At 35.3% G+C, this 19,938-nt stretch overlaps 1 protein-coding gene across 6 annotated transcripts in view; it reads left to right on the forward strand.

Moving 5' to 3' along the window:
• Window positions 1-12,064: 12,064 nt before the first annotated feature.
• STRN3 (striatin 3) overlaps window positions 12,065-19,938 on the forward strand; it is a 45,659-nt gene continuing 37,785 nt past the window's right edge. For 5 of the 6 annotated variants that reach the window (XM_014941686.1, XM_014941687.1, XM_014941690.1 and 2 more), the window contains exons 1-5: window positions 12,065-12,168; window positions 17,187-17,260; window positions 18,684-18,765; window positions 19,065-19,244; window positions 19,705-19,837. In XM_014941686.1, the coding sequence (XP_014797172.1) occupies window positions 12,140-12,168; window positions 17,187-17,260; window positions 18,684-18,765; window positions 19,065-19,244; window positions 19,705-19,837 (498 nt within the window). In that variant the 5' untranslated portion in view covers window positions 12,065-12,139. The remainder of the gene's footprint in view (window positions 12,169-17,186; window positions 17,261-18,683; window positions 18,766-19,064; window positions 19,245-19,704; window positions 19,838-19,938) is intronic. The other variant, XM_014941688.1, reaches the window with a different exon arrangement.

A 19,938-nucleotide genomic window follows, 5' to 3' on the forward strand; every position in this document is an offset into this window, starting at 1 on the left:
GATGTCTGAAGTTCACTCTGATTATCTTTTTAACTCAAAACTGTGGTTTGTTTCTATGTAAAATAATTTTTAATCTCAAAATACAATTTTCAGGTGAATGCTGTAATCTTTTGCTTGATGCTAAATTTACTAGCAGACAGCTTCACTACATTTGCTTGTATTTCAGATACCACAGTTTGTCAAAGTAGAAAATAAGAAGTGGTAACAAGCCAGATGAGTTTAACTCTTTAAAACACTTGGCGATTCAAGGGTTGCGAAACAAAAATTGTTTGCTTTCTTTGAGGGTAAGGTGCTTTAGCTCTCAGACCCTGGGGGGTGGGAACAGAATCCTGGGATACACCTTGAGACCCTGGGAAAGGAAAAGATCCTGTTTAGACAAACAGAACTCTCAGAAGTATTCTAGGAGACCGTGTAAACAAGTTTACAAGTTCTATAAAACCTATTCTGTTACATAGCTTTAGCAAGACAGTTGAACTGGTAGAAGACACGACAACTGACTGTGTTAACTCTCTGATAAAGTGGTATAAATTAGAGAGAGCTGACCCTACTCTGTGCCAGGAGACTAGATTATCATCTAGGAGGCGCAAAATACTTATTCCTCATCAACTATCTGAGATGCCTCCCTGAAAACACTTTACATTATGCATTTGTATCTTTACTGTCTTTTTTTATTTTCCATTTTTCTTTTGTGACTTTTGTTTCCACGGACTGGATTGTATTCAGTTTTGTTATTGTCAACTTTGCCTTAATGAGGCAAAGCTCTTTGAACACTGTAATACTGTGTTCTTTTATGTATGTATAGACGGTTTCTTTTATTCTAGTTCTGGCACTTCAGTAGTTTTTGATTTCTTCTGTCTGTTCCTTGGGAATGTGTGTTACTGACCTGCAGCTGATGAACACTGACATGAGCGTTCATCACTAAAACAGTCTAGGTCAGTTTAGGTCACTGTGTTCACAGTCTGCTGCGGTTTATACTTTCTCCTTCTATATTCCTAAATAATAAATAGATGTTCCTGGTCTTGGAAAGGAAGTGTGCGTTCTTGAGGGTGTTTGCCACGCTGCCATTTTTCCTTTGCTTTCCTCTCTAAAGTGATTGTGACGACCTGCCGTGCTACAAAGTGTACAACTTCACTCTGTTTTCTGCACTCTTGTACTACAGCTACTAATAGAAAAGAGAATGAGTTTAATATTCGAAGTTTTGTTTAGTGTTAAGTGTCTAACAAAGCTCTAACTGTGGGACTTCATTATTAGCTGTGTAACTTAACAATGTTTTTTCATCTTAATGGAACAATGTGACAGTGTAGTGATGCTGACAGTAAAAATATTTTTAATCTAATAAAATTCAAATACTGTGTTTCAGCGTTACCATCAGTGTATAACTAGTCTTAATGGTTGTAGTAATGACTTTCTTGGAAAGAAAACTTTTTTACTAGCTTAGATGTGTTCCAAAAAACACCCAGCAGTTTAAAAGACTGTTTCTGAATCTTTCTAGATAGATTTCATTCATATATTTAGGAGAAATGTAGAAAATATAGATGATAGAGAATGAGAAACTTCATCTGAGGATGGACTTGTGCTGAAATAAACATGCTGAGTTGCTTTCTCCAGGACTACTGTGAGTTTCCTACTAAAAGAAATTCATAAAACCCCTAAATGATGTGTGGCTTTGTAAGTGGGAGCTATAAATATAGAAATTGGGAAGTGATTTCTGTCTTGTGATCTGTGCAGAACTGGCAAGGTCAACATTGCAATATAATGTCCCATTCTTCAGTAGTAATTTTTAAAAGAATGCCGAAAGTTTAAAAAAAAATAAACCCAAACAATTTTGAGGGCTGTAAATACCATCTTGAAGAGTAGTCCATATAAAATTCAGTCTTGTTGGCTAATCAGAAGTCTGAGAGGTAGCCTTATAGGGTACCTCCATTGGGTTTTTAGATGTGTTTGGATGCTTTTTTAATTTAAAGTAGAAAATTGTTTACTTCAAGGGGTATGACACAGCAGACTGGAACTTCACCTTAAAAGAAAATTATCCCAATGAGGGGGTGTAGCTGGTGTGGCAGATAGGTGTGAAGTTGGGTAACTGTGGTTTTGAGTGTTTTGTTTGCTTTGTTTTGTAGAACAGCAAAGAATTAATCAGTCAAAAAATTTAAAACATACTGAAATAACTTTTGTACAATGAAAAATTAGGAGTCCTTTCTACATGAAGACAGAAGAAATATACAGGGATTCAAAATAAGCCATCTATTAGTCTTATTTATTGCTATTAAGTTTATATGTTCTTTCAACGCCTTTTCTTAAGGCATCATACTTAAATGAAGAACTAAACCCTTGGAATAAGCTACTGAGGGACTAGGGGGTTTCTTTTTTTCTGTTTTGTTTTTTGGGTTTTTTTTGTGTGGTTTTGTTTTTAAATCCTAACTCAAACATTTGATTCAGTACGAAGGTAATTAAATGAGGTCTACCTAAATGTCAGACTGCTTTAATTGATCTTGTCTTTTAAATTAATTTTATTTGCATCATTGTTGGTTTGAAAACACTTTCCTAGGTGCCCCACTCCAGTTATCATGTTAGAGAAGATAGAAGACTATTGTTTTCCTCCTGGAAGACAGAGAATTTATAGATGTATTTTTAGCTGATTCCACTGCTCTTCTGTAAAACTAAGTCTCCAGCACTTTGTCACATGTGAATCTCTTCTCCTGTATGACTGAAAATAAAAACTTGCCTGCTTTGGATTGAAAAAGCATATTCACCAAATTAAATTCCAGTAAAATGTGTGTTTGTGTATAAGTACATACAGCCACACAAATGCATAGTTAGCTTATTTTCAGTATCACTCCTTCAGTTTTGTGTTTTCTAATCCAGTTATGGAGAAAACTGCAGTAGTAAGCAGGAGTTTGGTCACGAGAGTACTGTAGGTTAATCTTGTGTATTCACATTATTGAATGGTTCTCTTAAATGAAAAGGAAGGCAGTGCTATCTGTACTGTAATAGGTGAAATGGACTCAATGTCGCTAGTTGCTGCTAGGAAAGTCAATGACCTTTTTGTTTAATAACTAAAGTAGAGACCTAATCAGATTACTGATAGTCAGGACCGAAGTACAGGGTAGGAGTTTGCTGATGGGTTGCTGAATAATACGCCTGTCCAGGGGTAGAATCTGTTTTTGAAAAATTAAAAGCAGAAGAAAATGTACAAGAACCCTTCCAGTGTAAATTTTAAGACACCCAATTGCAAAATAATCCTTTCTTTAAGAAGTTCTCTTTCAGTTGCTGTGGTTGCACTGCACTTTAGCCTGTGTTTTGCAATCAATTTGTGCTGTAAATTAGAACCATTACATAGTGTTGTGTATAAACTGCAGACCTGTCTATAGCACCCTTGTATCTGTGTTTCAGTAACATACAGAGAAGATACAGGCATGTTCAACAGTTTATTTTGAATCTCTGATTATTGTCGTATGGGGTAAATATATACAAGAGTTTGAGTCCCAGCAGAAAAGTACTTCAGAGACTTCAAAGTTGAGTGAAAATTTATTAGGGATTATTTTAACATTACATAGTACATTTTGTGAATGAACTGACATCTAAAATGATACTAAATCTCTTCAAAATACTTGCTCTACTGTGGTGTCACAGCTGTGATGGTGAAGAGATTTCTCAAATGGTTAAACCTGATGATTGGACTCTGTGTCGTCCACAGGCTTCTCTGTATCTATTTGCATTAGTATGTCCAAAGAGAAGATACTACTCTCAAGCTTTGATTTCCTTAAGCATTTGATACTGGAATAATATACAAAATGTTCCAAATTAGAAAGTTAACATAGGAGATAGTATATCCAGTCTTGTTAATTGAGGGAGAGAGCACTTATAGTTGATAGCTGATATTTTTGGCAAGAGTTCAGCTTTTGAAATTGGTGTTGCAATTGGGTTGAGGGTTTTTTCCAGCACAGACATTTGGAAAATGTCACTGACTGTAAAAATGCAAAACCTCAATGATTTCTTACCAAACAGTAGTCTAATAAGAATTTCTGTTCATCTGTGAAAAAATATTAATTTTTGACTGCTGTATGTAGCAAAGAAAGAATGTAGTGTTGAATCTGCAAAAACACAGGACATTTATGTTGTCTATTTTTTGCAATATTTTGTGAAAGATTGTGTGACTTCATAAAAAGAACTGATTTGTTTAGGTAGATGCTCTTAAGCTCTGCTGACTTTGATGTTCTTGCTATTGTGAATCTTGTGGCACGGATCAGTTTTCTGGTTTGATAAAGAAATGCTGACTGGACATAGATGTAGGATGTATTTTGTCTTGAATTTTGGTATTGATCGAACTATGTCTTTGCAGATTAAACTGCATAACTCGTGTTCTTGTGCTTTTCTGTGGTCCCTTTGAAAGTGACCATATGTTGGTGTGTAAAACTATCTAACATCCTGCATTTTTTTTTTTTCTGTAAAAGGCATATGAACACCAATATATTTATTTATTGAAAAAACTGATGTGAAACGAATTGAAGTCCCATAGCAAGACACTTACGAAAATAGACGTAGGACTCTTGAAGATCAAGTTATATAAAATAATACTAAGAGCTACATACTTTCTTGAGGAAGGATACTAGTGTTTTCATACAGTCCTAATTGTAAAGAGAACTTAGTTCAATTTACATCTGTTTGCACAGCTTTCTTAAATTATTATGAGAGCTTGTGTTCAAACGTGTTTCACAGATTATTCAACCTGCTAAAGGAATGCAGTTGAAATATGCTGTCCAGACTCTTCATAGAATAGTGTTTATAAGTAGTAAGAAATACTTTGGCTGCTTATGTTTTACTGGGCTATTTAGTTGTCTTGAGTGGTGGCATTCAATTTGATGTTTGAATGGAAAGATTGTAATTTCTCTGTAGAATTATATTGATAGCGGTGAAGATAGAATGACTTGGAGGTAAAAATGAGTGTTTTTTGATGTCAAAGTGAACATTGTGTCTGAGGTGATCTAGTACCATCAAGCATTCCTGTCAGCTGTCAGTTGATTAAAGAAATAACTATGGCTGTTTAATGGTTTTCAGCTAAAATTTTTGCTGAATCTTGGGTCTGCTTAGATTGCTGATGTTCATGATGACTTCATGTCATCATGGCCAGGTGCAAAGGAAAATGCAAATTTGCTAGTGGAGGAGCCTTTAATGATACTAAAATGACATGCAGAAGTTTTAAGCTGTGTGGGGAGGAGGAGGGCTGGCATATAGGGACACTGTGGCGTGGAGCATTTTAGTAGTTCTCTTACAGTATGTTGGTAATAATGACCAGAATAGCTTCACTTTTCCTGAAGTTAATGTAATCATTCAGTCTTAGAGAATAGAATCTTTTTCCAGGAAGATGACAGTTCTTTTAAAAATTCTGGCAGGAACTTACTTTTCTGAAGGGTTACCTCTGGGACTGAAATGAAAACGAAAAACTTATAAACAGAATTACACTCAATATTTTAAAGTTTTAACTAAAAATTTTAGAAGCCTGTCGCATAAAGAACACTTGAGTACAAGAATGGTCAATGAATGATAAACTTCTAAGGCACTTATATTTGTTATTCCAAAAAAAATGGTTTCAATTCTTAGACATGTTTTAAGTCTCTGAGGAGAATGCTCTTTGTAACAGAGTTTGAATCCATCGTTTTTAGTGGCTTCTAACTGTTCTTGAACCTGTAGTCTCAATTGATGTGTTTTTCCCTGTTGCTGGCTTCTACATACTGGATAGGAGACTATGGACAGCTGGTTTACTTCTTGTCCACACCGTGAAAATCTTTGTGTTAGTCTTTAAAAACACATCCATGAATTGTGCAAGTTTTGTAACTCTATTATTGCTAAACACTATATTGGTTAGGAGAGTGGCTATAAAAATCCTAGCACAAGAAAAAATGATTCTATGAAAAAATTCTAGTAAGGAATAGTGACAGAATGAAGGCAGTACCACTGTGGTTCTAGATAACTGACTGATACGTGAATTGGGTAAACTAGCAAAGAAGCAGTCGCAACAGGTGGGAAAAATACTTAGATCTGTGAAAGTTGTACCAATAGGGTAGAAGGCTCGATTTTCTGTAAGATGTTCAAAGAAGCTGGTGAAACTTGGCAGTACTTGAGCCTGTAGTGAACAGAAGCAAACTTTTGGATCCGCATGACTGGAGGCGGTATGGTGGCACTGGAAAAGGGGAAGGACAGACTGAGGGAAGAAGAGAGTTTTGCAAGGTTGGTCTTTGCCATACCCATCGCAGGACTGAAGGGAACTTAGGGATGAATAAATTCTCTTATATCTGTCAGTTGTGTCATTAACCTGCCAGATTGGTCCTTAGAACTAGCTGGCTTTCTTGTGTCCACCACTCCTGTGGGACAGTTACTCAAAGATGTCGCTTTTCTAGTAGTTGCATTTGAGAAACAATCAGAATGTGATCAGACGAGCCTTTGAAAAAAGTATCAGTTGAGCAAGAAATGATCATCAGCACAAGTGGAAAAAGTCTGTAAAAAAGGGAACCTTCAGGAAACATGCTTCATGTTTTCGCATGCCTGATGGTTTAGGTGTTTGGAATGAGGTGACACTTCAGACTGATGAAAACCGAAGGTGAAGACTTCTCTTACATTTGGTTTCCCTTTTGTGAATGGGAACTAGAACATTAATAGCTGCCCACATGTGACCACTCTTAAATTACTGTTATGGGTCAAATCTTCCACCTCCCCAGTACTTCCTGGTTTTCCAAAATAGTGTTCTGCTTCATCTTTGGCATAATAAGCTTCAAAAAATGAAGATCATGTTAGTCTTTTTATGTGATAATAATCTTGTGATTAAAACAAAATGTTTTAAAAAAAAAATCTTACTGTTGTTTTGTGATATGCCCTAGCAGGATATAAGCACACACTTATGCACTGGATATGTATATATCCGAGCTGCTTCAGTGTATTGCATTTCTTTCAAAAATACTGCAGGTCTTTCCTTCCTTCCTTCTAGAAGTCTGAATGGACTTCAGAAAAACAAGACACAAGCATCACATTGCAGCTGGCATTGCTTTACATACAGTTGAATTTTTTCAAAATGCGCTTCTAGGGTCTGAGAGTTAATAATGTTTACAACTGTAATGGAAAGAATCTATACTCACTTACTGAGTGTGTTCTTGTATTGGTAAAATCCATTACAAGTTGATTGTTTGACTTGTACAGGAAAGTGTTAGTGTTTCAACAGCATAAGATAAGCCCTTTAATCAGTCTTCTCTGCTTTACCATTCAGGTTTCCTGCCTCTCTTTCCCTTTGATGTGTTTTGCTAGGTTTGAGATGTTGGATAAATATTTCGAATACTGCATATCAGGATTTATTAACAAAATAAGGTTATGAAATCCTATATGTAGTTATTATGTAAACTTTAGGTTGCATATGCAATTTTACCTGCCCCAAATGCTGTAATAACTTCCCTCTTTTCATCCTCAATGGCTAAGAGAAATACGATTGATCAACATAAAGATAAATCAAGCTTTTCTGTGCAGTTGAGACAATAAAATGTAGTTGTAGTATGAAGGCTGCTATTATGGGTAATGCTGTGTGAAACGTAGAGCAGTAATTCTTAAGTTTTAGGACATTTCAAGCTTCTTTAAAAAGAAGGGGGAAAAGTACTAATTTTCTTCCCAGAAAACATTTTTTCTTTAAATTTTGGTTTATCAACTTCCATGTGAAATGCAGCTTTTAAAATTATTTAAAGTTATGTGGAAGTTCTCTAGTAAACTACTTCAAATCTTCTGTTAGACTTTGATCAAGCAGTGTAATTGCATGCTAGAGATGTGGAGTGGCAGTATCATCGGTGGTTTATTTTTCCCTACCGCTCAAGGAAAACTTCAGTTTCCTATTTGAAATATTGGAGACTGTTGGGTGAAAGGCTATTGCCTGGTTTGCACATGGTCAGTCTTCCTATTTAAAAGATTAAAACCCTGCCAACTACAAAATGTATTGCATGTATGTCTGAAATGCAACACACCATTAAAACAATATTAAGTTTACAAAGTCTAGAATATTAGATGTTAGAATTTTAATTTGTCCCCTTCTGTGTGTGCATTCTGTAGTTATTTAACCTCAGACAATTCTTTTTTGTGGGATCTATACTATTCAAGTAGTTGCTCAGTAATTCTTTTTATCTTTGTATTCTATCTTGCCTCGTTTCAGGCATTATTTCATGCGTCCTTGCACAAATACAAAGTACCTGTCACTCTAACTGCTGCTCAGAGCTCCCCGAATCCACTTTCATAACAGAACTGGGCAAGTTCATGTGGTGGTATTCTTGTTTACAGCTGAGGGCCAAGGTGTAGAGGGAGCCCGAAGTGTCACTGAATTTTGTAGAAATATTGTGGATCTCAGAGATCCATGAAAATGCTAGAAATATGAAAGTGGACAGGCTGCCCTGGAAAAGAGACTCCGGGTTGAGCTTGTTTGAAGAATCTGAAGCATAGCCCTATCTGTGGGGGAAAATATTCTAACAGAATCTGTACACAGCTGAATTCAACTGGATTTTTTTAAAGCCATGGGAGGCCATATTTTTAGTTACAGAACTAGTGTTTTATACATGTTCTGTAAAATAACATGTTTTCTCCCTCTTAAGAAATGCTCTTGCTAATACACTTCAAAAATATTTTGATTTAATCTGTAACCAAAAAGAGTTAGGGCTTGTCTTGTATTTGACTTCCATAGTGTCTCTACTCTTATTTTTGCAGCTCTGGTGCCCTGAATGTGCAGATCATGGTCAGTTAGGCTGATCTGAGACCATCTTGTCACTGAAAAGAACTGTTACTTCGGTATCCTGTTTGCATCCCTTGTGCCAGCCTAAGTACTCCCATGGCTATACAGAGTAGGATCAGGAAACTGATGTAATTCAGAACGGAGTAAAAAATAAATAGAATGATTTCCTCAGTAGGCCTAATGCGTGGCAGCAGAAGCAGCTAAGTCAGCACAGTAGAGGGAACAGAAATGTGAGGAGGAGGATTGCTCCTCTTAGTATCAGCCTGGGGACTTACAAATTGGTTTAAGACAATGGAAAGCATTCTGTCATAACGGGGAGGGAAGGAAGGTGAGTACCAAATTGTTCTGTGCCAGTTTGTTTCCCAATTTTAGTGCCAGTGAATTTTTTAGCAGTGCTATAGATATAAATTGTATTGAATCTAGCTCTCCCAAGAATCGTTTCAAAGGAAAGGAGTATCTGAGGTAGAGAAAGTTGTATTACATAGAGAGCATTTCTTAAGCATTTGTCTTTGTATGTGGAACTGAAGTTGGTGCAACAGCCCTGAGGGAGACTGATCTGTGTACTTTATCTGTTTGTTTTTGTTTTTTTTTACTGAACCTGAGATTTACTGCTTTCAAAAAAGTCAATGTTGGGGAACTGTGTGTTAATTCTTAGGGCTCATAGTCCTGCAGTACATCAAGTGGTAGTTTTGACATTCTACATTGCTCAGTTTAAGACTTAAGGAAGCAAGTTGATTAATGTAATTTATACAGCAAATCTGCAGTGATCTTACTTATTCTTCTTTTTGTTTTGTTGAGGGTCTTGATGACTAAGTGTTCCAAAAGTCTAAGTTGATTTTCCATATTTCTAAAGATTAAGCTCTTAACTTCTGCATAGTTAACTTTTGTTAGGTTTTAGCCATGTGATGGTTACAATGGAGGAAAAAAAAATAATCCCTCAAATCAGTTATATTTGTATACAAGCAATTACAGAAAGTGATGCTAAAAGAAGTCAAAAATGTCAAAAACTCAATTACGAAATGTGTTCCTGGGTGGCAACCTCTCTGTTCAACCTTTTGGACCCTGTGAAGATTGTTATAAATACTGTTGCATATAAAAGATTTTTTTGAGGGCTTTTTTGTAGGGTGGATTTTTGGGGTTTGCTTGTTTGGGTTTTTTTATAACATTATTTCTGTAGTGCATTGATTCTCAAGATCACATAGCTCATTAAGCTGTCTGGTTGAAAATTATGAGATCTAGGCAATACCTAGTAAATGAAGACTTGATTCTGCTTGGCCAAGTATTTCAGAAGTATTTCCAGAAGAAGGAAAATACTTTGGCCGCAAGCATTTATGAGGCAGACGCTTCCCTCTGTGTATTATTTTCCTCTCCATTATCAGCAATCTGAGGATGCAATAAGGCCCAAGACTTGTCAAATAGTTATAAAAGGGTGCTGGCCAAAGAGAGACGACTAATAGAAGGGGAGAGAACCACCACTTACAGAAAACCTGAGTTTTGGAAAGAGTTGAGAAGTGCTTTCGAGTCAAAGAGCATAAGAGCTCTCATAACCCTCCTCAGATGAAAATTATAGAAGTATTTCATTCTGGTTTTATTTCTGTAGAAAGAGTCTGTATGCATGTAGCAGCTTCCAAATATTTGAAGTACGGTATTGCACATATATGTGTGTAACATAATACTTTTTAAAAAAAAACACCCTACTTTTATAATTATTTTATGTGTACATTCATATTTATGTGTAAGAGCTTTTCTTGTCTTATCCTTGACTAGTGAAAATTGAGATTACAAGTTCGCCTTGTGAAATTGACTGGGCATTTGCTGAATTAGATACTAGAGGATTGTGAAGTATGTGTAACTGTTGTTTTCTCCAGAAGGCTGTTAACTCTCTATTGGATTAGAGTCAGTTTTATAGTATTTTTTAGAATCTGAGGAACATAATTGCAGTTCAGTATAGTTGTTGGGTTTGCTTAGCATCCCCTTTTCATCAGGAGCCCACTTTTTAAAAGAGCTGATTCTGTATCTTTTTCTCTACCTGTAATCTAGAAATATCTGTGCAATCATTCAAAGTCTGGTTGTTTGTTTTTTTTTTTCTTCTCTACTAATCCTGCACTGCTTGGTCCATTACTTTCTCACTAAGTGGCAGTGGCTAGTTGAGAGTGCTTTCGTAACAGACTTTTAACTGAAATACTCATAACTGCCTTGTTCTCACTAAGTTTTAAATTTTAATTGAATAAATCATTAGTTTATTAATGCAAGGTAAAAGAACACATTTTATTGGTTTACCATGGAGTGTGAGGGATGATGTGGGAAGTTTCATGTGGTGATATCACTTAGTCTTGAGAAAGGAGCAGTGCAAGAATGCTATCCTCCTGGTTAGATTCTTTCAGGCTCTAAACACTGAGACTAATGAAAATGTACCACCACTCCCTTTAAAAAAATCTTCAAGAATAGAAATTCCCTTATCTTCCCTAGGATTTTGGCTTGCAGAAGACAAAATACAAGCCCTTTCACTTTGTCTTGAAAAGGCTACTTTTTTTCTGAACGAACTTAATGCCTTCATTTTTCAACTACTTTCAAGTTTTCCACTAAACCTTTTATACTAGTTGAGATAACATTCAGTGGAACATACAAGCTATCTAGTAGGTTAGCAGGCAGGTAGGATGCTTCATTGCTTTTTTGTCAGTTGGGTGGGTAGTATGATTGATGCTTTTTTTTAAAAAAAAAAAAAAAAAAAAAGGCATTATTTTTATCAATATAGAACATATCTCCTGTGATATCCTAACCTCTAGCTGGTTTTAGTAGTAAGTAAAATGTGAATCCATAAAATATAGTTCTTTCATGCATAACAGATTTGTAAATTCTGTAATTGAATTCATGTATCCATTTATTAATCTGTTCAATAAACTGGCATTGAAAATAGTTTAAAAGTGTGCTGTGCACCTATTTTAATTAGACTTTGGGTTAAGAAGAAAATCTTGAATACAGTTTATGCTAACAATACCATAAGGACAAAAATGTGTGCATACGTTGAAGTGTCCCATATGATTGCTCTTTGTGCCTTCTTTTAGAGTTACTATACTAACTTTTAATATCTTTATTTCTAGAGAAACCTGCCAAGATTTATGAACAGAAAATAATACTCGGTCTCTAGAGCAGAAATATTTTTGTTATTAATGACTGACTGAAGTGATTAATGCAAAACAGTTTTGTTTTGTGGTGGTGGTGGTATTCTGAGCCAGACTTCATTGCTTTGTTTTGGGAACTTGGGAACAGAATGGAATAAAATCCATTATCTTTCTTTTTTTTGTGTGTTTTCAGGCTCGGATAGCGTTTTTACAAGGGGAAAGAAAGGGTCAAGAAAATTTGAAGAAAGATTTAGTAAGAAGAATAAAAATGTTAGAATATGCATTAAAACAAGAAAGGTAGGTATACAAATTGTTGAACTTTTATTTGACCTGGAAGACTTTACAGACTAAAAGGATTTCCATCATGTTATGTAAACTGTCTTTACTAGATGATTATACGGTTTATGTAAACTGGCTTTATGGTGGGTCATCTTTACACCATGTTTTCTGATAAACTTAGTGTCTGCTATAATAAAAAGTTGCATAATTTTCAGATTGTTTGGACTTGTGTCTTAAACAGAAAATTCAAATTGGACAGTTTTATGTGTTAGTGATGGTATACTAAGTAAGAATATATGTTCTAAAAACATACCTTATTGCGTACCTTTAATGTTCTTCAGTAGTATTAAACTTGAAAGGATGAAAAATATTGTTCTCTTGATTCCTTACAGCTATTTTGCATGTGTTAAATGGTGAAAATGGGGGGTTTTTTGTGGCAAAACCGAATCCTTTAAAAGTTAGTATTACATTTTGAAGTATTGTTTTTTCTTGTGGTAGATGCTAGAATTTCTGGTCTTAGTCGGTGCTGATTTAAAAATTAAAATTCCATTCAGTCCATGCGGGCTGATGTCCTTCATACCTACATGCTCTTCTGTTGCCTGGATATTTCATTTCACCAAAATTGGTAGTTAATTTTGCAAAAACACTAGAAAAATAATCTTGTCATGTGCCTATACTTTCTGTAGTGGACTCAATTCTTACATTTAATTTTATATTGCTCTTAAAAAAGTAGCTGAATCAAACAGTGTAAACGTCTTGAGGCAAAAAAATAGGTAGCCTTTATTTGTTTATTTTGATTTGAAGGGAACATTCCTGTCAGAGTAAACTTTAAATTTTATAGCAAAGCGACGTGAGGCTTCACCTAGACAATTTTAAGTTAGTTGTCCAAGAGTGAGTATATCTAAATTTTACATTATTAATTAGTACTACGAGTAAGTGACTAGCACAGAAATAACTTTGATTAGTTTGTTTGGTATTAGAAGCTAATGTTTTTGGCAAGGATGGCTACATACCTCTGTGTGATGTGTCCAGTACAAAGGAAGCAGTGTACACTCATACAGAAAGCTGTACCAGCACATCATGTGTTTTCTGGTGAAGTAATAGGCAGAAAGGATCTATTTCTTCATTCAGCCCTGTCCTCAAAATGGAAAGTAACTCCAGGTTTCCAGCCAATGTAAGACCAGAAGTGACATTGTTATATCATACAGGTAATGTGTAATTTGCTTGGATTCAAGGCAGATGAAAAGTATGCAAAGTGTTGGGGTGTGTCTGCTCTTCCTTTAAAGAAATTGAATGTATCAAAGGAATAATGTGCTGTTACGGCAGACCTAAGTGTCTTGGGCATAAGTAACTTTTTGAAGTTGAAGGAAAACATTTTGGTTGTTTTGGCAATGATAAACCCTGTGCAGCACATAGAGACTTTCTGCAAACGCAGGACTTTCTCACACCATAAGGCTGTGAGGCTTGCCTACTTATTGAGATAAATCAGAGGCAGTTAATTACAGCTGGAGTGTGAAGACATCATATAACAGAATGCAGAATTTGAAGGTGAATGGCATTGGTGAAACCTTGTTCCTGCTCTCCCCTGAAATGCTGCCTTTTTACTTCAACTTCCCATGAAATTCCAAAATTCATCTAATGGGCAAGAAACTTGTAATCATCTCTACAACAGAAGCAGAAGAGCAGAAACATACGGTTTGCTTCAGTTTTGGCAGCTAGTGGATACAAGCCAACACTGCGTACTTTTCAAGAGGAAGATCCTTGCTTAAGTCCTAGCAAGAATAGTCATGAAGGTTTCTAAAACCAGGAACTGAAACTCTGGGGTTGATTGGTGAATGTGTGGGAGGCAACAAGGAAGCTTTCTGGGGTTGGGGTTTTTTTTGTTGTTGTTTTTTCCTACAAATGCCCAGTAGTTTGAGGGGATCTAATTGTGAAAGTGTGATGGATTGAGTAAAGAAAGCAGGCAGGTACTGACTTGTCAGTAAATCATCCAGGAATGATAGTATGTCAGTTTCTTGGTTGTTGCACTGAATGAAAAGTTCAGGATAATACATACTATTTTTTGCTGTTGTTCCTTCGAGTGAAGAATCACAACTAATGAAAGAAATCAATCCCAAAGCAAAATAAATTCTGAGAATTTCAGATCTGAAAACTGTTGAGAGCAGTTTTCAGTGTTGCACCTGATTCCTCCTTTCCCCCTTTCCCTTCCTCTTGTTGCTAACTCCCTGAGCCAGTCCAAAAGTTTCATGTGGTGAAATATCAGATTCTAGGGAGTCAGAAACAAACTCATTCAGACAATGATGACTGTTGTGATTTCTCAGGAGGAGGTTATGAAACGGGGCATCAGTGTGAAGATAAAATAAGATGCAGTAGTATTTACAAAATAGTTGGTATTTCACACATCTGTCTCTAAGTAGATGTACAACAGGTGTGATAATGTTTCAGAGAAGTAACATATGGTTTATTATTTTAATGTCCTTAAATATTTTGATAATTCTCTATGAATTTTATGAATTTATTAATTTAATGTTAGGTCTTAAGTAGTTATATATGTGGGATTTTTTGTGGTAGCTAGTGGATATTCCTTTATGCTGATTTGCAGACCCAGCTAGACGTCTTCTCTTGGGTATGTTGAGCCACTCCACTCCAAGCTTCATTAGCATAGTGCTGGGCTCAAGTTAATAAGGCTTGCTGAGATCATAAAACTATGGCTATATTTTGACTTTATGGGGTTTGGACTGGAGCTGGCTTATATCCTTGCAACCGAGTAGCAGGTTTCAGCAGTTAAATCAGCTTCAGGCATCTTTTTCACTCATGGAAACCCAGCCTTAGAAGATCAACAGCCCAGTACTCTGAAGGGTTCAAAACATGCCTCTTGTGGAATTCAGTTACTGTGTGGTGTGAGGGAGTAATGTCATTGACTTATCAACAACAATGTAGCTTGTTAGTGACTTTTAAGATGTGTAGTAATTACCCTTGTTTGTGTGACAATACAGAGAGGAATATGTGTGTGAATACGTAGTTTATTGGGATTTAATATTAATTTCTTACTGTAAAATTGAGCATCGGATGTGATATGAAAGATGTAAGTAATGTCATTACATGAAGCAGTATTTTGACTTATTTGTAGTGGGTAGTCATTGGTATAATTTTAGATCAGATACATCATTATCTTCTATAATGATAAATTAAAGCAGAATTTTAATTAATGTTTTGAAATTGTAGCTCTAAAATGGAACAACTGCTCCTAAATAGTATTTACCACAAATCTAAATTGAACAAATTTAGGTTGGCTTTTCAATTACAGTGCTTTATTGGCTTCACTTATGAGTTGAGCAAAAACACTTTGTCAGCTTTATTTAACTTCAAAATTTCCTAATTATTTTCATTTTGATTGGTGGTTTGTTTTGTTTTTACTGCCAAATGTACAGTACTTTATAGTGCATATAAATCATAGCGCGTACACTGTCTGCAAAAGTTGGTGGAACCCTGCCCTATTACAATGTGGAACAAAGCTTTGTCTCTCGGTTTAAAGACAGCATCTAGGGTAGAGAGGCTTACTAATGCATGGTTGAAATATGAACATATTCATAAATAATTTAAAAAATATGATTCTTTGTAATTGACAGTCAGATTCAGGTTACACAAATAAATACCTTGCCTTCAGGAGCCTTACAGTCTTTTAGTTCACATGTAATTGCTATGAAATGCAGGATTTTATCTTATTATAAAGGTTCAATAGTGCCATCTACTGATAGTTTGTTAATGAGTCCATTCCTAATTGCAACTTTAGCAGAAACTTCTGTAATTTAGAAGAAAATCTTCTATACCACTAAGTATATCCAGCAGATTTTGAGATCAACTTACACCTCCAGTATGGAAAACTTACAGCATCATTTTAGACGAAGATTTGTTGGAAATCCTTGGTTTTGTCCAGTATGTGTTCCATTATCTACCTTTTCTTGAGAAGCTTCATATTTGAGAGTAGTCTTCAAAATTGATGGGAGCTAGATATGGTTCAGTTACACTGAAAACCTTGGTCAAATCTTCAATTTCGAATTATTAAACCAGCTGTATTTTATAGAGACTTTTTAAAAATATGACTTCTAAATTTTTAACAGAGATCTTTCACCTTAGCTCTATTGCAGAACATCTAGATCAGTTTTCCCTGAAATTTTGAGTGTTTTTTGCAGAGGATCTATGAGGCAAAAATGAAACTGTGAAAGGTCTAGGACAAAAGTTAGAGAATTCCAGGAGGTAGGTGTAGGTAGTTCATGTGATATCCTGGAGGTAAAGGAAGCTGAAGACATTTTGATAGGCAATTTAGGCACAGAATAAGATTTGGAAGGCATGGAAATAGTATCACCAAGACTGATTTTTTTAAAAAAAGTGATGGAGAAGGAGAGGTTAGGGGATGAGAGACAGAAGATGGGAAGGAGTGAGGCATGTTTGCGTAGATGGACTGAGTAGAATTGGAAGCTAAGCCACCAGTCAATGAAGAAGAGAAAATTAGTGAGAGAATACATGAGGGAATCTAACATTCCAACATGGTTCTTCAAAGGGAAAAAATCTCTATCATAAGCAAAGGCAGAGCAGGAGAGAAATTGAAGCAGAAATTGAAGGTGACAAATAGGCAGGAATGCCAAATGTGAGGCTCATTCAGCGTAGTTTGATTGGCTGGATGTGACAGTGCTACAACTGAAAAAATAATCTCTGCTAAATAGTTGAACCTACTGTTTTTTGAAAAGTTCTCTTAATAGCCAAGTATCTAACACGTTTTCCAAGAATGTGGCTTTTTTTACATACTAAACTCTCATCTGTGTGTTACTTGATAATTGTGAGTAATTGTAAGAAGGTTATCCTAAAACTGGGTTCTCTAAAGAATAGGAATATGTATGATACAATAATTATCACAACAGTTTTATTTGGATAAATTGTATTGTGCTAGTATGGTTGTTTTAAAGGGAGTAGTAGAATGTTTTGAGTTGATAAAAACATTGTATGGTAATTTGTTAAACATTTACATACTTTTTCAGGGCAAAATATCATAAATTAAAATATGGCACAGAATTGAACCAAGGTGACTTGAAAATGCCAACTTTTGAATCAGGTAACTTTTTTACAATAGCCTGTTTTAGTATAACTTGTTTATACACTGTTCTAAATCTGCTCTGTTCAACTTACTGCAGCTTTCGTTCTGCCGCTCACTCTCCCTTAGGTGTGCTATAGAGAAGATACCTTGGAAATGTTTGGTAACGGTTTGAAAATCAAAATTAATTGACTGTTCCTTTTTGAAGGAGCTCTGAATGTCAAAGCTTTAAGTGAAGTTACACAATTCCTTATTTAGCTCCTTCTTGAAGGATTTAATAATTTTTGCCATTGTGCCGTGAATCCAGAAGGAAAGATTAAGTGCAGAATAAACAGAAGAAATACTGTTGGGTTTTGGTGCTTTTATAGGATTCTTCTTTTTAAAGAAAGGGGGGGGAATAGTGCCTTTGCTTCTGTTTTTGTCTTAAATCAAGGAAAAAAGTCCTAAGAGAAAAATGAGGCTATCCTTAATGGTACTCTGGAGCACATCCAATTATGCAATGTAGATTTAAAGTTGATCATAAGTTTTTCTCTTCACAATATTGCAAACAGAGGAAAGCATTTTTCATAACAACATTGGACTATTTAATAACTAGAACTACACGTGACTTCTCTTGAAACGTAGGTCTTTGGGAAGTTGCACTCTTGGCCTATATTTGTATAATGTGCCTTAAAATTGTGGTCTAAAGATTTTTATTCCACACACACGCCCTTTTTTGTTTTGTTGTTTGTTTTCTGCTTTAAAAATGCCAGATTTTTGGTATTTTTATATCTGGTTGAAACTAGTCGTCATTATTCCCATTTCTTGCTTGATGGGATTTTTCATATGTGTTAAAAACCAGTGTAAGTTAGATGTAAAAATCCTTAAGCTATTAGGTTGTAGCATGTTTTACAGTTTCTGCCATAGTTAAAGTGCAGCGGGTCTAGATTTTAGTTGTTGAGAGTAAACTGAAGGAATTTGCGTTAAACCTGACATGTTAGTTTTCTCCAAATGCTGATACATGTCACTGTTTCTCTTATTTTAACTGTATTTTCTATGTTGCTTGCTAAGGATCTCTGCTTTGTGAGAGATACGGCCTGTTTTCTTAGTAGTAACACTTCTGCTGATCAGGGCAAGGTTTTCTTTTGTGTACAAGTTAAATATTTTCCTAGTTCCTTTTCTGCATGTAAGGGGCCAGGATTTTTCAACTGATTCTATTCTGTTTAAGTATTTGCTTGATGCTTCAGCAAAAAATGAGAAAAAAATATTATTTGGTTAAAAAAGACTGCATGAAACTGCATCTAATGTCAAGCTTTTTTTTAAGATTTGTGTTTAATTTCACTTAAATGTGTTTCACTTAAATTTCACTTGATGTCTTGTAAAAAGTAAATTGATCTTTACACAAAAACCAAAATGAGAATAAAAAAAACCCCAACCCATCCAACTATTACACTATATCTTTCAGAAGAAACCAAAGATACGGAGGTTCCTGCAGTACCTCAAAATAGCCAATTGACCTGGAAGCAAGGCAGACAGTTACTAAGACAGTAAGTAACACTGTTGAGTATTGGTGTATTCAGACTTCTCCTTGAAGCATGAGGAGCTGTATGTATGCTTCCTCTATGAAGCCCAGTAACTGAGGTGGGAAAACAGTGGTTCATTTTTCAGGACATCGTAGTCTTGAGCTTTAAGCAATATAGAATAAAGTTTTCCATATGAGATGGAGAGCAATGAAGCATATTTTCCATAAACGAAATAGAAGTGGCATTAATTTTTAACAGTCAATACAAATTTCTTTCCTTTTTCCTCAAATGTCCTTTCCCCTTTCTTCTCTTACTACATCTAGGTACCTTCAGGAAGTAGGTTATACAGACACAATATTGGATGTACGCTCCCAGCGGGTAAGGTCTTTGCTTGGACTCTCCAACTCAGAACCAAATGGTTCAGTAGAGACAAAAAACTTAGAACAGATCCTCAACGGGGGTGAATCGCCTTCATCAAAACAAAAGGGACAGGATATCAAAAGGTAAATGAAGAGATAAGAAATCCATAAAGTTTAAGTATGTTTTACTTGGTCATTGATCTGTACTGCGCAGTTCACATTGAACCTTCAACGGTAGTGTCTCTGAACACCTGTGAGTCTAGCTGACTAAAAATGGTTGTGAACCTAACTGAAGATGATTATACATAGGAATGTATGTATCTGTATTACATACATACATGTATACTATATACAGGAAAATATATTGTGTATTAAAGTTGCATTTCTGTCATATAACCACTTTAAGGCAAGATTCTGTTGAGTGGTGCTTTTGCAATCACTAATTCAGCACCTGTAGAAACTTCTTCATACAACCACTTCTTACTGTTTTGCTAGTTTTAAAGCTCTTAAGCTGTTAGGTAGCAATTGCATTTAATCTGATTAATCTTCTAAAATCTTCTCAGCAAGTAAAATGGATTCTCTGTTAATGTTTTTATTTATGTAGGAATTCTGGTGATGTTCTTGAAACATTTAACTTCTTAGAAAATGCAGATGATAGTGATGAAGAAGAAGAGAGTGACATGATAGAAGATATCGCAGAAGGAAAAGAAAAGCACCGGATAAATAAGAAACACAAAGTAAAAGATTTTTAAATTTTTTTTTAATATAGATCTGAAATACCCTTCTTTTAAAAGGGAATTTTTTTCCCCAGATAATTATAACTGTCATATTAAGATGT

This window comes from Calidris pugnax, unplaced genomic scaffold, assembly GCF_001431845.1.
Source record: "Calidris pugnax isolate Ruff unplaced genomic scaffold, ASM143184v1 scaffold56, whole genome shotgun sequence".
NCBI classification, from domain to species: domain Eukaryota; kingdom Metazoa; phylum Chordata; class Aves; order Charadriiformes; family Scolopacidae; genus Calidris; species Calidris pugnax.